Source organism: Crinia signifera, chromosome 11, assembly GCF_055691185.1.
Source record: "Crinia signifera chromosome 11, ASM5569118v1, whole genome shotgun sequence".
Lineage (NCBI taxonomy): Eukaryota > Metazoa > Chordata > Amphibia > Anura > Myobatrachidae > Crinia > Crinia signifera.
The window spans coordinates 116,855,322-116,872,177 of NC_139227.1; the positions used below are offsets into that span (position 1 = coordinate 116,855,322).

The 16,856-nt window shown below is 50.3% G+C and overlaps 1 protein-coding gene across 37 annotated transcripts in view; it reads right to left on the reverse strand.

The window, feature by feature from the left end:
* The window catches only part of MADD (MAP kinase activating death domain), a 101,199-nt gene that overhangs the window by 43,111 nt on the left and 41,232 nt on the right, over positions 1 to 16,856 (reverse strand). For all 37 annotated transcript variants that reach the window (XM_083164421.1, XM_083164410.1, XM_083164415.1 and 34 more), the window contains 8 exons: positions 15,880 to 16,052; positions 6,802 to 7,037; positions 6,573 to 6,729; positions 2,857 to 2,960; positions 2,581 to 2,774; positions 2,220 to 2,482; positions 1,663 to 1,811; positions 223 to 324 (listed from right to left, as the gene is read on the reverse strand). In XM_083164421.1, the coding sequence (XP_083020547.1) occupies positions 223 to 324; positions 1,663 to 1,811; positions 2,220 to 2,482; positions 2,581 to 2,774; positions 2,857 to 2,960; positions 6,573 to 6,729; positions 6,802 to 7,037; positions 15,880 to 16,052 (1,378 nt within the window). The remainder of the gene's footprint in view (positions 1 to 222; positions 325 to 1,662; positions 1,812 to 2,219; positions 2,483 to 2,580; positions 2,775 to 2,856; positions 2,961 to 6,572; positions 6,730 to 6,801; positions 7,038 to 15,879; positions 16,053 to 16,856) is intronic.

Consider the following 16,856-nt stretch of genomic DNA (forward strand, 5'->3'; position numbering starts at 1 on the left):
GCATGGCAAACAGATTCAACTGATCACAAAATGGATACGATGGAGTGGTTTATGGTGTATGAACGTACATTACAATGTGCCCCATTCCGACATGTGACTCTTACCGTCCCATGCAGAAGCGATGCTCTGTCCACGTCTATTCTGTGCTTGGGGCACTTACCTTTGTTAAACTGGAACCCAGAATACTTCACTATACCTCTCCTACGTTAAGGGAGCACTTACCTTTTAAGCTGGGAAACGGAGTCGCCTTATCTCGTCCGCCCTTGTTTGGAAGCGTTAAGCTGGACAAACTGAAGTTACTACTGTGACTTTTGTACAGATTGCCTGTAAAGGGAGACAGGGGAACAGTGAGGAATGTGAACGGGGAACGTGTGTTCAAATGAGCAGGAATTATCCAGCCAAGGATGGGAAGCGCATTCCTGCCATAACAGGGACTGGAGAAAATACCGCCTTCCTCGGCTATCCAGCTCTGTGCAGCGTGACCGCGCCACAGGTCGCGCTGCACAGGCCACACAGCCGTTCCGACCGCCACCAGGCGTACCACCCTACCTCTGTCTCGCCACGGATGTCAGCTGTTCCATCTGACCCCAGGCGCTCCGCCTGTATCGCTGTCCCGGCCCGGCTCTCAGCCCGCCGCCCGCCCGGCTAAGCATTGCCAACCCGCCAGGCTCCCTGCCGCACCCGCCCCGGCTCCTGGCCATGCGGTTAATTATGTGGGGTGGCCCGGAGTTCTTTTTTGTTAGGGAAACCAATCCTGGGATTCCGACTGAGCATTTTTCAATCCTGAATTCCGGGATTGGAAAAATGACTCGGGATTGGCATCCCAAGTGCAGAGTCAGCCTGTGACTGACCCCCTTATGGGTTGGACTGTAACATGAAGATCTACAGAAGTCATTGGGAGAAATTTACTAAGATGTGTATTCTACTTCACATGTGATGTTGCTATGCGCAACCAATCAGATCCTGTCTACTATCTTCTAGAGGGTGCTAAATAAATAAGCAGTAGATTCTGATTGGTTGCCCAGAGCAACATCACATGTGAAGTAGAATACACATCTTAGTAAATTTCCCCCATTGTGTAGAATGCAGAAGAGTTTAATTGTTTGGTGTCCAAGGTGATGGAACTACAAGCCGCAAAACATGCCTGTGCACATATCACACATGTGGACACAAATACATAAAAACACAACAGATTCACATAGCAAATTCTAAGGTGGAAGAGGGGACTCTCTGGCTAGTGTACGAAGCAGTGATACATATACTGTATGCTGCTTTCAGACAGCAAAACTGGCTTTGACCAGGTATTTTAAAACGTTTCTAAAAACGGGTCTGCCAGCTAAAACCCCTTTCACACCGCACGTCTTTAAACGGTATTTCAATTCAGTTTTTGTTCCTTCACAACACTGAACCCGTTTTAACCCATAGAAAACAGTGGATGAATAAAAACGGGTCTGAAACGGGTAGGACCCTGCTTTATTACCGTTTACAAATACCAGTTCAATAGAACCGGTAAATTCACTCCGCACCTTTCAGACTGCACAAATTACCGTATTAAAACGGTAAAAAAACAGCAAAATAACGCGTAAAAAGTGCGGTCGGAAAGGGGCAATACTGGTACGCTCTTCCGTCTGCTTTCCCACCAGTACACCACCAAATACTCACTAGCAAAAGACATGATGCCTCCGAAGCCTTCGTTATTGCTGCTGTTATTGGACACGGTTGAGGTAGGGGAGCTGCCTCGGGAATCCGTTTCTGCATCAGAGTCACTTGGCAATTTCAGGCTATTGGGTCGAAGCAGAGGCTTCTGGGAACTGAGAATAAAAAGGCAGTTTCATAAGGTAGAAATTAAGTCTGGGACAGTGCATTATATTTGTGAAAAAATATTATCTAAATGTAATGGCAAATGTTATGCAGACATCGGCAACGAACGGCCTTGTTGAGTCACACACTTGCCGGGCTGTTCGTTGTGGGGAGGGAGGAGCTGGGGGCGGACAATGATGGGAATGGGGCATGGCCATGGAATGCCCCAGTGCTTTTAGGGCGTTCCCATGAGTATTCGGACTGGCCGATGTCTGCCGGGGGGGGGGGGGGGGCAATAGAAACTAGAAAGTCATGGAACTCAATACAATATATTGTGTCCATTATACCCACATACATATGCCTGGAATATACCAATAGGACCCTCTTTCCCCTGAGTATGAATAGTTACGGCTTCCCACCGTGTGCCATTAACGGTTTGGTTGAAAGCTGGGGTATAGCTCTCTCCTCGATCTTCGTTCTCCTCATCTGGTGGAAATCCGTACTGTGGCTCAAAGTAGGGATTGTCATACTCGCGCCTTCGTGTCTCCCCACCAACCGAGGACACCTCACTCTCACGCCGTTCCAACCCCAGGCGGGGGAATGTGGGTGGCAGAACAGGTAGGTGATTCTGCAACGCTCCCAACACTTTTTCGTCTGGTTCGGTAGAATCAGCAGATTCTTGCTGGAAAAATTGGAGCATACAGTTTACATTGTACGCTAGAGGATGGCTGTTTATAGGCTAGTGACACGGCAGTATGGAGAGGCCGATCACCCACTCACCGTGTTTGTCCCATGGATGACCGTACTTGGGCTGCTGCTGGCTGTTGTACTAGAACCTGAACGTGGTTGATTGGTCTCAGGGGAGATCTCGCTGTCAAGACCTGTTTCCACCACCTCTCCTGAGTATTCTTGGAAGTCATCAAACTCAACTTCACTGGCATCTCCGAGAGCTGCGTGCGTCAGGGGGTCCACATCTACAAAGGGCACATAGTGTAACACCATTAAACTCACATCACACTCTATGAATCACTCAGGTCTAACTTCAGGAAGACTCACTTGGCGTTCCACCGTTTATATCACACTTTATCATTTCACTGACAAAGTCCCCAAGAGAAGAGTAGGAAGAGCTGGAGTCGTCATACTCCACACTGTCACTGCCGCTGCAAAACAAAGGTAGACCATTTTATTTCATTACGGTCGTTGAGAATGTGGCAGTTCTAGCAGAAGGTTCCTGGGCAGTCTGTGCTCAGGCAAAGCAGCAGGATGGATCCAGGAAGATCGGTGCTGAGGCCCAGCAGCAGGATGGACCCAGCAAGATCATTGCTCAGGCAAAGCAGCAGGATGGACCCAGGAAGATCGGTGCTGAGGCCCAGCAGCAGGATGGACCCAGCAAGATCATTGCTCAGGCAAAGCAGCAGGATGGACCCAGAAAGGTCATTGCTGAAGCCCAGCAGCAAGGTGGACCCAGCAAGGTCATTGCTGAGGCCCAGCAACAGGATGGACCCAGCAAGGTCATTGCTGAGGCCCAGCAGCAGGATGGACCCAGCAAGGTCATTGCAGAGGCCCAGCAGCAGGATGGACGAACCAAGGTCATTGCTGAGGCCCAGCAGCAGGATGGACCCAGCAAAGTCATTGCTGAGGCCCAGCAGCAGGATGGATGAAGCAAGGTCATTGCAGAGGCCCAGCAGCAGGATGGACCCAGCAAGGTCATTGCTGAGGCCCAGCAGCAGGATGGACGAAGCAAAGTCATTGCTAAGACACAGCAGCAGGATGGACCCAGCAAGGTCATTGCTCAGGCAAAGCAGCAGGATGGATCCAGGAAGATCGGTGCTGAGGCCCAGCAGCAGGATGGACCCAGCAAGATTATTGCTCAGGCAAAGCAGCAGGATGGACCCAGGAAGATCGGTGCTGAGGCCCAGCAGCAGGATGGACCCAGCAAGATCATTGCTCAGGCAAAGCAGCATGATGGACCCATGAAGATCGGTGCTGAGGCCCAGCAGCAAGATGGACCCAGCAAGGTCATTGCTGAGGCCCAGCAGCAGGATGGACTCAGCAAGGTCATTGCTAAGGCCCAGAAGGAGGATGGACCCAGCAAAGTCATTGCTGAGGCCCAGCAGCAGGATGGATGAAGCAAGGTCATTGCAGAGGCCCAGCAGCAGGATGGACCCAGCAAGGTCATTGCTGAGGCCCAGCAGCAGGATGGACGAAGCAAAGTCATTGCTAAGACACAGCAGCAGGATGGACCCAGCAAGGTCATTGCTCAGGCAAAGCAGCAGGATGGATCCAGGAAGATTGGTGCTGAGGCCCAGCAGCAGGATGGACCCAGCAAGATTATTGCTCAGGCAAAGCAGCAGGATGGACCCAGGAAGATCAGTGCTGAGGCCTAGCAGCAGGATGGACCCAGCAAGATCATTACTCAGGCAAAGCAGCATGATGGACCCATGAAGATCGGTGCTGAGGCCCAGCAGCAAGATGGACCCAGCAAGGTCATTGCTGAGGCCCAGCAGCAGGATGGACCCAGCAAGGTCATTGCTAAGGCCCAGAAGCAGGATGGACCCAGCAAGGTCATTGCTGAGGCCCAGAAGCAGGATGGACCCAGCAAGGTCATTGCTGAGGCCCAGAAGCAGGATGGACCCAGCAAGGTCATTGCTGAGGCCCAGCAGCAGGATGGACCCAGCAAGGTCATTGCAGAGGCTCAGCAGCAGGATGGACCCAGCAAGGTCATTGCAGAGGCCCAGCAGCAGGATGGACCCAGCAAGGTCATTGCAGAGGCCCAGCAGCAGGATGGACCCAGCAAGGTCATTGCAGAGGCCCAGCAGCAGTATGGACCCAGCAAGGACATTGTTGAGGCCCAGCAGCAGGATGGACCCAGCAAGGTCATTGCTGAGGCCCAGCAGCAGGATGGACCCAGCAAGGTCATTTCTGAGGCCCAGCAGCAGGATGGACGAAACAAGGTCATTGCTGAGACACAGCAGAAGGATGGACCCAGCAAGGTCATTGCTGAGACACAGCAGCAGGATGGACCCAGCAAGGTCATTGCTGAGGCCCAGCAGCAGGAAGGACCCAGCTAGGTAATTTCTGAAGCCCAGCAGCAGGATGGACCCAGCAAGGTCATTTCTGAGGCCCAGCAGCAGGATGGACGAAACAAGGTCATTGCTGAGTCACAGCAGCAGGATGGACCCAGCAAGGTCATTTCTGAGGCCCAGCAGCAGGATGGACGAAACAAGGTCATTGCTGAGACACAGCAGCAGGATGGACCCAGCTAAGTCATTGCTGAGGCCCAGCAGCAGGATGGACCCAGCAAGGCCATTTCTGTGGCCCAGCAGCAGGATGGACCCAGCAAGGTCATTTCTGAGGCCCAGCAGCAGGATGGACGAAACAAGGTCATTGCTGAGTCACAGCAGCAGGATGGACCCAGCAAGGTCATTTCTGAGGCCCAGCAGCAGGATGGACGAAACAAGGTCATTGCTGAGACACAGCAGCAGGATGGACCCAGCTAGGTCATTGCTGAGGCCCAGCAGAAGGATGGACCCAGCTAGGTCATTTCTGAAGCCCAGCAGCAGGATGGACTCAGCTAGGTCATTTCTGAGGCCCAGCAGCAGGACGGACCCAGCAAGGTCATTGCTGAGGCCCAGCAGCAGGATGGACCCAGCAAGGTCATTGCTGAGGCCCAGCAGCAGGATGGACCCAGCAAGGTCATTGCTGAGGCCCAGCAGCAGGATGGACTCAGCAAGGTCATTGCTGAGGCCCAGCAGCAGGATGGACTCAGCAAGGTCATTGCTGAGGCCCAGCAGCAGGATGGACCCAGCAAGGTCATTGCTGAGGCCCAGCAGCAGGATGGACCCAGCAAGGTCATTGCAGAGGCTCAGCAGCAGGATGGACCCAGCAAGGTCATTGCAGAGGCCCAGCAGCAGGATGGACCCAGCAAGGTCATTGCAGAGGCCCAGCAGCAGTATGGACCCAGCAAGGACATTGTTGAGGCCCAGCAGCAGGATGGACCCAGCAAGGTCATTGCTGAGGCCCAGCAGCAGGATGGACCCAGCAAGGTCATTTCTGAGGCCCAGCAGCAGGATGGACGAAACAAGGTCATTGCTGAGACACAGCAGAAGGATGGACCCAGCAAGGTCATTGCTGAGACACAGCAGCAGGATGGACCCAGCAAGGTCATTGCTGAGGCCCAGCAGCAGGAAGGACCCAGCTAGGTCATTTCTGAAGCCCAGCAGCAGGATGGACCCAGCAAGGTCATTTCTGAGGCCCAGCAGCAGGATGGACGAAACAAGGTCATTGCTGAGTCACAGCAGCAGGATGGACCCAGCAAGGTCATTTCTGAGGCCCAGCAGCAGGATGGACGAAACAAGGTCATTGCTGAGACACAGCAGCAGGATGGACCCAGCTAGGTCATTGCTGAGGCCCAGCAGCAGGATGGACCCAGCTAGGTCATTTCTGAAGCCCAGCAGCAGGATGGACCCAGCAAGGTCATTTCTGAGGCCCAGCAGCAGGATGGACCCAGCAAGGTCATTGCTGAGGCCCAGCAGCAGGATGTACCCAGCAAGGTCATTGCTGAGGCCCAGCATCAGGATGGACTCAGCAAGGTCATTGCTGAGGCCCAGCAGCAGGATGGGCACAGTAAGTTCTGGGCTCGGAGCCAATAGCAGGATGGACTTAAAACTTAAAAAGGTAAATAGAAAAAAAGACCATCTATGATCAAGAGCAAGTTACAGTACAGAAACAAAGTGTGGCAATGAAGACCGACATAATGAAGAGAAACAGACCTGTCATCAGTAGGCTCAGAATCACTCTCCCGTTCCACAGGGACACTGAGCGCTTCAGCAAGCTGCGAGTTTGCATCGTACACCCTGTAATGAATGGGCTGCAGCTGGTGAGCGTACCACTTCGGTTTATCTCCAATAGAAGCTGGGTCGAACATGTCTGCAGAAAGTAAAAATGTGTCAGTATGAAAGTGTGTAGGCTATGAGCAGAGAAGTAACAAAAGGGACCTACTGTTGTGGATCCTCTGAAAGGCAAAGTTGGTGGGGTTCAGGGACCACTCTCCAAAGTATTCCACGGCTTGCGTTTTGGAAAGCTTCTCAGAGAAAGCATTGGCCTTGGGGCGTGAGGCCAGGAAGGAAGAGGACTGGAAAGCCACCACGGGGCGTGGGAAGAGACGCAGAGTGCGAGTATGGTACTGAAAACCTTGCAGCATGTTGGGAGAGTTAAAGAACCGGACCATAGCAACCCTGCAACCAGAAGATCGGGATGGAAGATAGTGAGGAAGACTAGGACATTTATCTGCCATGTTTACATGGGATGCGGCCATTTGGTCTACAGCATGATGGTCGACAGTCATTAGGTCATCACTGTTTTTGAGCCGACATGTGCCGATAGGCGGTATTTCATGCCCTACCATCCACTAGGGCGTGGTGGGAGAATAAAATAGTGTGCCGAGCGCAGCGAACAATGTGAGGGGATGCGCTGCACTTCACAATCATGTCAAAAAACAGTGAGAAACCCCATGTTGACCTTTTGACTGTCGACATAGACATTGTCGAACTAATGACCTTTCGACCTAGAACCATGTCGACCTAGAACGATGGCGGCCTAATGACTGTCGACCATCATGCTGTAGACCCAATGATCCCAACCCGTTTACATACAGTATTATCTCCTCTTCCCAAATGCTTACTAGTACATTTCGGCTCGCACCTACCGCCCATTCTAGGTAAATTTAGATATAGGGGGAAATTTACTAAAGGAAATTTGTAAAAAATAGGTGTATTTGTATCCCGAAATACACTTATTTTTGGCATTTACTATCCCGAAAATACGGCAATTCGTATTGATAGCACATCAATACGACTACGAATTGCCCTATTTTTGGGATAGTAAATGTCAAAAATAAGTATATTTCGGGATACAAATACACCTATTTTTTTTACAAATTTCCTTTAGTGAATTTCCCCCATAGTGTCAACACAGGAAAAAAGGCTCTTGGAAGATGTTGTTATCCAAAGAAGCCTTATTACATAGATCCTTCAGTAATCACCCATATTCATCTCATCTTCATCAAAGCAAATCCATGCAATCAGCCATCGCTGATTGCACAGCACTTCATTACCCAACTTAATGACTTGCTTAGGTAACATTTGGGTGCTTGAACGTTCCTACAAATGTATTCAGAGTACGTGCGAATAAGTGTGTTCATGTAGGAGGTCTATAAATCCAGTTCTAGAGAACAGTAGTATGGGCTATACCAGCACCCCATTATCATGTGACATGCCGTATATGGGCAGCGGCTGATTGTATCACTGTGGAATAAGCGATGCCATGCTGCATATGGGCAGTGCCCGGTTATCATATCACTGTGTAATAAGCGATGCCATGCTGCATATGGGCAGTGCCCGGTTATCATATCACTGTGTAATAAGCGATGCCATGCTGCATATATGGGCAGTGCCCGGTTATCATATCACTGTGTAATAAGCGATGCCATGCTGCATATGGGCAGCGCCCGGTTATCATATCACTGTGGAATAAGCGATGCCATGCTGCATATGGGCAGCGCCCGGTTATCAGATCACTGTGTAATAAGCGATGCCATGCTGCATATGGGCAGCACCCAGTTATCAGATCACTGTGTAATAAGCGATGCCATGCTGCATATGGGCAGTGCCCGGTTATCATATCACTGTGGAATAAGCGATGCCATGCTGCATATGGGCAGCGCCCGGTTATCAGATCACTGTGTAATAAGCGATGCCATGCTGCATATGGGCAGCACCCAGTTATCAGATCACTGTGTAATAAGCGATGCCATGCTGCATATGGGCAGTGCCCGGTTATATCACTGTGGAATAAGCAATGCCATGCTGCATATGGGCAGCGCCCGGTTATCATATCACTGTGTAATAAGCGATGCCATGCTGCATATGGGCAGCGCCCGGTTATCAGATCACTGTGTAATAAGCGATGCCATGCTGCATATGGGCAGTGCCCGGTTATCATATCACTGTGGAATAAGCGATGCCATGCTGCATATGGGCAGCGCCCGGTTATCATATCACTGTGTAATAAGCGATGCCATGCTGCATATGGGCAGTGCCCGGTTATCATATCACTGTGTAATAAGAGATGCCATGCTGCATATGGGCAGTGCCCGGTTATCATATCACTGTGGAATAAGCGATGCCATGCTGCATATGGGCAGCGCCCAGTTATCATATCACTGTGTAATAAGAGATGCCATGCTGCATATGGGCAGTGCCCGGTTATCATATCACTGTGGAATAAGCGATGCCATGCTGCATATGGGCAGCGCCCGGTTATCATATCACTGTGGAATAAGCGATGCCATGCTGCATATAGGTAGTGCCCGGTTATCATATCACTGTGTAATAAGCGATGCCATGCTGCATATGAGCAGTGCCCATTATCATATCACTGTGTAATAAGCGATGCCATGCTGCATATATGGGCAGTGCCCGGTTATCATATCACTGTGTAATAAGCGATGCCATGCTGCATATGGGCAGTGCCCGGTTATCATATCACTGTGTAATAAGCGATGCCATGCTGCATATGGGCAGTGCCCGGTTATCATATCACTGTGTAATAAGCGATGCCATGCTGCATATATGGGCAGTGCCCGGTTATCATATCACTGTGTAATAAGCGATGCCATGCTGCATATGGGCAGCGCCCGGTTATCATATCACTGTGGAATAAGCGATGCCATGCTGCATATGGGCAGCGCCCGGTTATCAGATCACTGTGTAATAAGCGATGCCATGCTGCATATGGGCAGCACCCAGTTATCAGATCACTGTGTAATAAGCGATGCCATGCTGCATATGGGCAGTGCCCGGTTATATCACTGTGGAATAAGCAATGCCATGCTGCATATGGGCAGCGCCCGGTTATCATATCACTGTGTAATAAGCGATGCCATGCTGCATATGGGCAGCGCCCGGTTATCAGATCACTGTGTAATAAGCGATGCCATGCTGCATATGGGCAGTGCCCGGTTATCATATCACTGTGGAATAAGCGATGCCATGCTGCATATGGGCAGCGCCCGGTTATCATATCACTGTGTAATAAGCGATGCCATGCTGCATATGGGCAGTGCCCGGTTATCATATCACTGTGTAATAAGAGATGCCATGCTGCATATGGGCAGTGCCCGGTTATCATATCACTGTGGAATAAGCGATGCCATGCTGCATATGGGCAGCGCCCAGTTATCATATCACTGTGTAATAAGAGATGCCATGCTGCATATGGGCAGTGCCCGGTTATCATATCACTGTGGAATAAGCGATGCCATGCTGCATATGGGCAGCGCCCGGTTATCATATCACTGTGGAATAAGCGATGCCATGCTGCATATAGGTAGTGCCCGGTTATCATATCACTGTGTAATAAGCGATGCCATGCTGCATATGAGCAGTGCCCATTATCATATCACTGTGTAATAAGCGATGCCATGCTGCATATGGGCAGCGCCCGGTTATCATATCACTGTGGAATAAGCGATGCCATGCTGCATATAGGTAGTGCCCGGTTATCATATCACTGTGTAATAAGCGATGCCATGCTGCATATGGGCAGCGCCCGGTTATCATATCACTGTGGAATAAGCGATGCCATGCTGCATATGGGCAGCGCCCGGTTATCAGATCACTGTGTAATAAGCGATGCCATGCTGCATATGGGCAGCACCCAGTTATCAGATCACTGTGTAATAAGCGATGCCATGCTGCATATGGGCAGTGCCCGGTTATCATATCACTGTGGAATAAGCGATGCCATGCTGCATATGGGCAGCGCCCGGTTATCAGATCACTGTGTAATAAGCGATGCCATGCTGCATATGGGCAGCACCCAGTTATCAGATCACTGTGTAATAAGCGATGCCATGCTGCATATGGGCAGTGCCCGGTTATATCACTGTGGAATAAGCAATGCCATGCTGCATATGGGCAGCGCCCGGTTATCATATCACTGTGTAATAAGCGATGCCATGCTGCATATGGGCAGCGCCCGGTTATCAGATCACTGTGTAATAAGCGATGCCATGCTGCATATGGGCAGTGCCCGGTTATCATATCACTGTGGAATAAGCGATGCCATGCTGCATATGGGCAGCGCCCGGTTATCATATCACTGTGTAATAAGCGATGCCATGCTGCATATGGGCAGTGCCCGGTTATCATATCACTGTGGAATAAGCGATGCCATGCTGCATATGGGCAGCGCCCGGTTATCATATCACTGTGTAATAAGCGATGCCATGCTGCATATGGGCAGTGCCCGGTTATCATATCACTGTGTAATAAGAGATGCCATGCTGCATATGGGCAGTGCCCGGTTATCATATCACTGTGGAATAAGCGATGCCATGCTGCATATGGGCAGCGCCCGGTTATCATATCACTGTGTAATAAGAGATGCCATGCTGCATATGGGCAGTGCCCGGTTATCATATCACTGTGGAATAAGCGATGCCATGCTGCATATGGGCAGCGCCCGGTTATCATATCACTGTGTAATAAGCGATGCCATGCTGCATATGGGCAGTGCCCGGTTATCATATCACTGTGGAATAAGCGATGCCATGCTGCATATGGGCAGTGCCCGGTTATCATATCACTGTGGAATAAGCGATGCCATGCTGCATATATGGGCAGTGCCCGGTTATCATATCACTGTGTAATAAGCGATGCCATGCTGCATATGGGCAGCGCCCGGTTATATCACTGTGGAATAAGCAATGCCATGCTGCATATGGGCAGCGCCCGGTTATCATATCACTGTGTAATAAGCGATGCCATGCTGCATATGGGCAGCGCCCGGTTATCAGATCACTGTGTAATAAGCGATGCCATGCTGCATATGGGCAGTGCCCGGTTATCATATCACTGTGTAATAAGAGATGCCATGCTGCATATGGGCAGTGCCCGGTTATCATATCACTGTGGAATAAGCGATGCCATGCTGCATATGGGCAGCGCCCGGTTATCATATCACTGTGTAATAAGAGATGCCATGCTGCATATGGGCAGTGCCCGGTTATCATATCACTGTGGAATAAGCGATGCCATGCTGCATATGGGCAGCGCCCGGTTATCATATCACTGTGTAATAAGCGATGCCATGCTGCATATGGGCAGTGCCCGGTTATCATATCACTGTGGAATAAGCGATGCCATGCTGCATATGGGCAGTGCCCGGTTATCATATCACTGTGGAATAAGCGATGCCATGCTGCATATATGGGCAGTGCCCGGTTATCATATCACTGTGTAATAAGCGATGCCATGCTGCATATGGGCAGTGCCCGGTTATATCACTGTGTAATAAGCGATGCCATGCTGCATATGGGCAGCGCCCGGTTATCATATCACTGTGGAATAAGCGATGCCATGCTGCATATGGGCAGCGCCCGGTTATCATATAACTGTGTAATAAGCGATGCCATGCTGCATATGGGCAGTGCCCGGTTATCATATCACTGTGGAATAAGCGATGCCATGCTGCATATGGGCAGTGCCCGGTTATCATATCACTGTGGAATAAGCGATGCCATGCTGCATATATGGGCAGTGCCCGGTTATCATATCACTGTGTAATAAGCGATGCCATGCTGCATATGGGCAGTGCCCGGTTATATCACTGTGTAATAAGCGATGCCATGCTGCATATGGGCAGCGCCCGGTTATCATATCACTGTGGAATAAGCGATGCCATGCTGCATATGGGCAGCGCCCGGTTATCATATAACTGTGTAATAAGCGATGCCATGCTGCATATGGGCAGTGCCCGGTTATCATATCACTGTGGAATAAGCGATGCCATGCTGCATATGGGCAGTGCCCGGTTATCATATCACTGTGGAATAAGCGATGCCATGCTGCATATGGGCAGCGCCCGGTTATCATATCACTGTGTAATAAGCGATGCCATGCTGCATATAGGCAGCGCCCGGTTATCATATCACTGTGTAATAAGCGATGCCATGCTGCATATGGGCAGTGCCCGGTTATCATATCACTGTGTAATAAGCGATGCCATGCTGCATATGGGCAGCACCCAGTTATCATATCACTGTGTAATAAGCGATGCCATGCTGCATATGGGCAGCGCCCGGTTATCAGATCACTGTGTAATAAGCGATGCCTTGCTGCATATGGGCAGCGCCCGGTTATCATATCACTGTGTAATAAGCGATGCCATGCTGCATATGGGCAGCGCCCGGTTATCAGATCACTGTGTAATAAGCGATGCCATGCTGCATATGGGCAGCGCCCGGTTATCATATCACTGTGGAATAAGCGATGCCATGCTGCATATGGGCAGTGCCCGGTTATCAGATCACTGTGGAATAAGCGATGCCATGCTGCATATGGGCAGTGCCCGGTTATCAGATCACTGTGTAATAAGCGATGCCATGCTGCATATGGGCAGCACCCAGTTATCAGATCACTGTGTAATAAGCGATGCCATGCTGCATATGGGCAGTGCCCGGTTATCATATCACTGTGTAATAAGCGATGCCATGCTGCATATGGGCAGCGCCCGGTTATCATATCACTGTGTAATAAGCAATGCCATGCTGCATATGGGCAGCGCCCGGTTATCATATCACTGTGGAATAAGCGATGCCATGCTGCATATGGGCAGTGCCCGGTTATCATATCACTGTGTAATAAGCGATGCCATGCTGCATATGGGCAGCGCCCGGTTATCATATCACTGTGGAATAAGCGATGCCATGCTGCATATGGGCAGCACCCAGTTATAATATCACTGTGTAATAAGCGATGCCATGCTGCATATGGGCAGCGCCCGGTTATCATATCACTGTGTAATAAGCGATGCCATGCTGCATATGGGCAGCACCCGGTTATCATATCACTGTGGAATAAGCGATGCCATGCTGCATATGGGCAGTGCCCGGTTATCATATCACTGTGTAATAAGCGATGCCATGCTGCATATGGGCAGTGCCCGGTTATCATATCACTGTGTAATAAGCGATGCCATGCTGCATATGGGCAGCGCCCGGTTATCATATCACTGTGGAATAAGCAATGCCATGCTGCATATGGGCAGCGCCCGGTTATCAGATCACTGTGTAATAAGCGATGCCATGCTGCATATGGGCAGTGCCCGGTTATCATATCACTGTGTAATAAGCGATGCCATGCTGCATATGGGCAGTGCCCGGTTATCATATCACTGTGTAATAAGCGATGCCATGCTGCATATGGGCAGTGCCCGGTTATCATATCACTGTGTAATAAGCAATGCCATGCTGCATATGGGCAGTGCCCGGTTATCATATCACTGTGGAATAAGCGATGCCATGCTGCATATGGGCAGTGCCCGGTTATCATATCACTGTGTAATAAGCGATGCCATGCTGCATATGGGCAGCGCCCGGTTATCATATAACTGTGTAATAAGCGATGCCATGCTGCATATAGGCAGCGCCCGGTTATCATATCACTGTGTAATAAGCGATGCCATGCTGCATATGGGCAGTGCCCGGTTATCATATCACTGTGGAATAAGCGATGCCATGCTGCATATGGGCAGTGCCAGGTTATCATATCACTGTGTAATAAGCAATGCCATGCTGCATATGGGCAGTGCCCGGTTATCATATCACTGTGGAATAAGCGATGCCATGCTGCATATGGGCAGTGCCCGGTTATCATATCACTGTGTAATAAGCGATGCCATGCTGCATATGGGCAGCGCCCGGTTATCATATAACTGTGTAATAAGCGATGCCATGCTGCATATGGGCAGCACCCAGTTATAATATCACTGTGTAATAAGCGATGCCATGCTGCATATGGGCAGCGCCCGGGTATCATATCACTGTGTAATAAGCGATGCCATGCTGCATATGGGCAGCGGCTGGTTGTATCACTGTGTAATAAGCGATGCCATGCTGCATATGGGCAGCACCCGGTTATCATATCACTGTGTAATAAGCGATGCCATGCTGCATATATGGGCAGTGCCCGGTTATCAGATCACTGTGTAATAAGCGATGCCATGCTGCATATGGGAAGTGCCCGGTTATCATATCACTGTGTAATAAGCGATGCCATGCTGCATATGGGCAGTGCCCGGTTATCAGATCACTGTGTAATAAGCGATGCCATGCTGCATATGGGCAGCACCCGGTTATCATATCACTGTGTAATAAGCGATGCCATGCTGCATATGGGCAGTGCCCGGTTATCAGATCACTGTGTAATAAGCGATGCCATGCTGCATATATGGGCAGTGCCCGGTTATCATATCACTGTGTAATAAGCGATGCCATGCTGCATATGGGCAGCGCCCGGTTATCATATCACTGTGTAATAAGCGATGCCATGCTGCATATGGGCAGCGCCCGGTTATCATATCACTGTGTAATAAGCGATGCCATGCTGCATATGGGCAGTGCCCGGTTATCAGATCACTGTGTAATAAGCGATGCCATGCTGCATATGGGCAGTGCCCGGTTATCATATCACTGTGTAATAAGCGATGCCATGCTGCATATGGGCAGCGCCCGGTTATCATATCACTGTGGAATAAGCGATGCCATGCTGCATATGGGCAGCGCCCGGTTATCATATCACTGTGGAATAAGCGATGCCATGCTGCATATGGGCAGTGCCCGGTTATCATATCACTGTGTAATAAGCGATGCCATGCTGCATATGGGCAGCGCCCGGTTATCAGATCACTGTGTAATAAGCGATGCCATGCTGCATATGGGCAGCGCCCGGTTATCAGATCACTGTGTAATAAGCGATGCCATGCTGCATATGGGCAGTGCCCGGTTATCATATCACTGTGTAATAAGCGATGCCATGCTGCATATGGGCAGGGGCTGGTTATATCACTGTGTAATAAGCGATGCCATGCTGCATATGGGCAGGGGCTGGTTATATCACTGTGTAATAAGCGATGCCATGCTGCATATGGGCAGCACCCAGTTATTATCATATCATATATTTCTGGCTATAACCCCTCAGTACACAACCAGGTAATCACCGCACTCGTCTACGTTACCTTGTCGCCACATCCACCGAATCAACGTCATTTCCATAAATAAGGGGGTTGAATTCTGTGGACGGTGTGCCCTGTGCATCGTTGTGGGGTCGGAGCATAGACGCCTCTGAGCCCTCATGGAATCTGTCCAGGTTCAGGATCGGTTGTGTGTTCAGACTCATACTGGCCAGGGCCTGCACCGGGGAAACGAGAGGTTCTCACAATCTTCTCTACGGCACAATGAGATGACGCATTCAGGGCTCTGGTCCCAGGTGTGCAGTTTCTCATGCTGCGTTCCTCACAGTACACCGCGGGGGGGATAGAGCGCAGCAGAGAAAGTGACACAGTCATCCCTAGGTGTATAAAACACGTTGGAATACAGAATAACGATCTCGATTTGACCCTATTTTTTACATTTCTTCCATTTGGTAGCAGAGATCTTCCCTGTGCAACCTTGCATTTATACAGAGCGCCACTACAGTTCTGCTGTTCCCTCCTGCAGCACAGGCCGTCCAAATAGGACCACGGACAGCTCAGTACTTCGGGACCGATTCAGACCCACTTCCTAGGCTGCGTATATTCGCTGCTTACCGAGCAGGTAAACGCTGCCCCAGCGAGCGCACGCCCCCTGAATACCCACGATACACTGCGAGCGGATGTGGGGATGGCCATCGACCATCGACGATACGAAATCATCGATGGTTTTTGGCCAATGTCAAATACCAGATGGTTTCCCTACATCTATGGCAGAGCAAAACTGATATTTTGCTTTCTTCAAAAGTGCCGGGACACCTGCAAAGCCCCGCCCCTTGACACCTGCAAAGCCCCGCCTTCGTGTTTTTATTGGGCAATCACTCAAACATAACAGATGACCATCAATATGAAAAACTATCGATGGTCACCCATTGCATAGTTTTACACTATCGATGGCCAGGTGCCCTTTTGCCATCGATGGCAAAGGCACCGATGGCCATCCTTACCACACAGATGAATAATCA